This window comes from Phytophthora parasitica (assembly GCF_000247585.1).
Source record: "Phytophthora parasitica INRA-310 unplaced genomic scaffold supercont2.70, whole genome shotgun sequence".
Taxonomy (NCBI): Eukaryota; Oomycota; class Peronosporomycetes; order Peronosporales; family Peronosporaceae; genus Phytophthora; species Phytophthora nicotianae.
This window is the reverse complement of record NW_008649056.1, coordinates 204,257-207,334: the sequence shown is the minus strand read 5'-3', so window position 1 is coordinate 207,334 and position 3,078 is coordinate 204,257. Positions and strand designations below refer to the sequence as shown.

General features: G+C 53.7%; 1 protein-coding gene across 1 annotated transcript; it reads left to right on the top strand.

The window, feature by feature from the left end:
• Nucleotides 1-998: 998 nt before the first annotated feature.
• PPTG_24136 (hypothetical protein) lies at nucleotides 999-2,837 on the top strand (the record flags this gene model as incomplete). Its single annotated transcript, XM_008915406.1, has 4 exons — nucleotides 999-1,387; nucleotides 1,448-1,601; nucleotides 1,636-1,738; nucleotides 1,789-2,837. The coding sequence occupies 4 exons, from the start codon at nucleotides 999-1,001 to the stop codon at nucleotides 2,835-2,837; spliced, it is 1,695 nt and encodes a 564-aa protein (XP_008913654.1).
• Between the last annotated feature and the right edge of the window lie 241 nt (nucleotides 2,838-3,078).

The window sequence follows — 3,078 nt, the reverse complement described above, 5'->3', positions numbered from 1 at the left end:
TTCTGGTGACATACGGCGACGACCAGTCTCTACCATGCACGAGTCAGTGATATTCACGAGCTCGAAGAGATCATCGAAGACTTGATCAAGGGCAAGGAGCGGATGACCAAGCGTGACGGGATGCCCCGACACTCGCGGAGCCGTGACAGTTGCAATACCAGACGGAAAGAGTCGCATCGACTTGACCGCCGAGACTCCGCTCGTCGTCGGGATGACTACCGCAACCAACTTCGAGTGACACTCGCCGAAGCTTCGTTGAACGACCTACTAGCTGAACTAGAAGGCCGTGAAGCTACTCAAGGCAGTGGCGAGCGTTCGGATGATGAAGGTGGGTCATACGTCGACGACACAGAGGACTACGGAGGATACCAATCCGATGGAGCGCGCAGCAATACTTCAGGAGTCGATAATGACCGACATCTCGCTGCGGCCAATGAGAGCGAGCGACGTGCTGCAGCTGAAGGCACGTACGCCCGCTCAGACAAGCGTCAGCCACGAGGGAACGTAACAGATCGCGAACGAGGCTTCAATCAAGACCGTCGAGGGGGCGATTGAGGCTTCAACCATAACTACAGTGGCTGGCGCTACTACAACAATCACGACTTGAACAGAGACTGCCAACGTCCGCAGTATGGAGCATGTGCCGCGTGTGGTGGGATGAACTATTCGGCTCACTACTGCAATAAACGGCGCAAGTTCTGCAAGCAAGTGCACGACGTTGGACAGTGCGAACTCTTCCGCAACTTCCAAGACCTGGCAAAATTCGTGCGAACCAAAGGCACGAAGGAAGAACTCCCGCCAGAGCTCAAGGCCGTCGTTCAAGAGCACCATTTAAACTAGGCAGCCCGCCAACTACAACTGGGTTGGTCCCTATCGGGCTGCCACAGTTAGCCGAACCTTCATTGGAAGCGGATTGTATATACGCTTTCAGAGGGGGAAGGGAATGGCCTAATGAATATGTAACAAGTGTGAACGCGACGGTATGTGAAAAGGAGAGGATGCCAGTCCTCGGTGGAGGTATTGAAGAGAGTGTGGAGAGTGCTGATGCCGAGGGAAGCATCAGCGTCTGTTCGTTCGACGTGGTTTCAAGTGCAGTGCGGGACGAATACAAGGGTCACTCCAAGATGATGAAGTTGAACCCTGGTGGGAGACAGGGGTGGTGGTCGGCCAAGAAGTTTGACCGACGAATAAGAATGAGAGCTCTGGTGCAGGGAGCCTCGAACGAACATCGTACAAGAACCCTGCTCGACACAGGAGCGAACGTTAGTGTCATCACCGACACGTTTGCCAAGAGATTGCGACTTCGTGACATTCCAGATCACGGACGTAGCATCGACATTCAAGGCATCAGTGAAGACAAAGTGTCAACGACGCGAGGAGCGCTCGTGTAGATCACGCTTGGGTGGGAGATGGTCTACGAGTTCGAGATGTAGGATATCGCACATAGTGCAGGCGTTGATGTAGTGCTAGGAACAGACTTCATGGTACCGGCCGGCATTCGGTTGGACTTGTTCCATGGAGCTGCACAACTGCCAAATGAAGTCCGCATCCCGCTGATCAAGACGAAGAACATGGTGGATAGTATGAAGTACAGTGCCCACGTCAATGCTGGACCACCCTAAGCTTTAGACATAGTCTCGCGAGTATCGACTAGCGAAACAAGCTGTGAAACTGGAGCAGCACGTACTGTGGGTTCGACGTACAGAGAAGGTTATCCCGTCCGTGACAAGGTTTCGCCGTAGCCGGCCAGTGCGCATTAGATTGACGAACGGACGGCGTACGTTCCAGCGTTCGATAGACTGGCCATGGTGATTTCTGTCAAAGATTTGCCGCGAGGCGAGGGCTACGTGCGTTTGGACTCCAAGAAGTACAAAAATTGGCAAGTGATTGTCTACGAGAACTGTCGCGACCGACAGTTGTTCAAACGGGAGTGTGAACTCTACGAACAATGGCTGGCTACCCAACCTCCATCGATTGAGAGACGAACGTATCCGACACCTATCGGAGTCATGAAGAGGTCGCCTGAAGACGCGTTGGACGTATCGGCTGTTTGTCTGACATGTGCCGAGCGTTGGGAGAAGATTTTGGAGCAACGAGAGTGCGATGAAGGTTGTCTAGACTCAGGGGTGACAGACGAAGACGTGTTCGACGTCCGACTCTCCGGAGACTCGTCGGATGGCGGTTCAGCAAGCAATAATGACGGTAGCGAAGCCGACGAGGAGTCGGTTAGACACCCACAGGGACTGCAAGGTGTAACGAAGATGATGACCACATCAACGTGGGTCCAGTCCGTGCTTGGAGCGAGAGGTGATGAATCAAGTGCATTGATTGGTGAGACTAAGACGGTCTCGGGTGCCAAGCGTCGAGACAGTGACTCATCAGCCTCATACACTGCGACTAGCGAGAAAGAAGCCACGACAGCCGGTCGGCAAGAAGTGCAGGGCTCGCAGAAGGAAATGCATACAAGGGCGAGTGTTCGCGTGGAGTCTCAAGTCGAGGACATGTCGGCGGAGGACGCGATGACCGAGCTGGACAAGACCTACATGTCGGTAGCCCGAGTGTTGACGACCGAAGGGAATGAGGTTGCTGGCGATCCAGGGGTGGACCATTACGAACACCCAGCTAACAAAATCGGCTTGGAAGACTATACAAAGGAATTCGCGTTCCTCCCCGACTTCACGGAAGATTCAAACACGACCATCGACTATGGAACACCGAATGTCAAGAACTCATGTCTGACGACTGATCAGCAAGAACGACTGGCCACTACGCTGAAGAAGAATGAGCGAATCCTCATTGCCAGCGGCAAAGCGTTAACGCCACCGCGTACGGCGTAGTATGTGACATCGATACACAGGGACACGCCCCAATCAAACACCGTGCTCGACGCGTGCCGCTCCGCTACCTCGGCAAGCTGCACGAATTGTTGAGGGCCCTGCTTAAGGCTGGGCTCATTGTTTTCTCGGACAGCCCATGGGCGTCGCCAATCGTGCTTGTGATGAAAAAGAATGGTCTGGATATACGGCTATGCATAGATTACAAGATGGTGAACGTCATTACCGCAATCATGGAGTATGC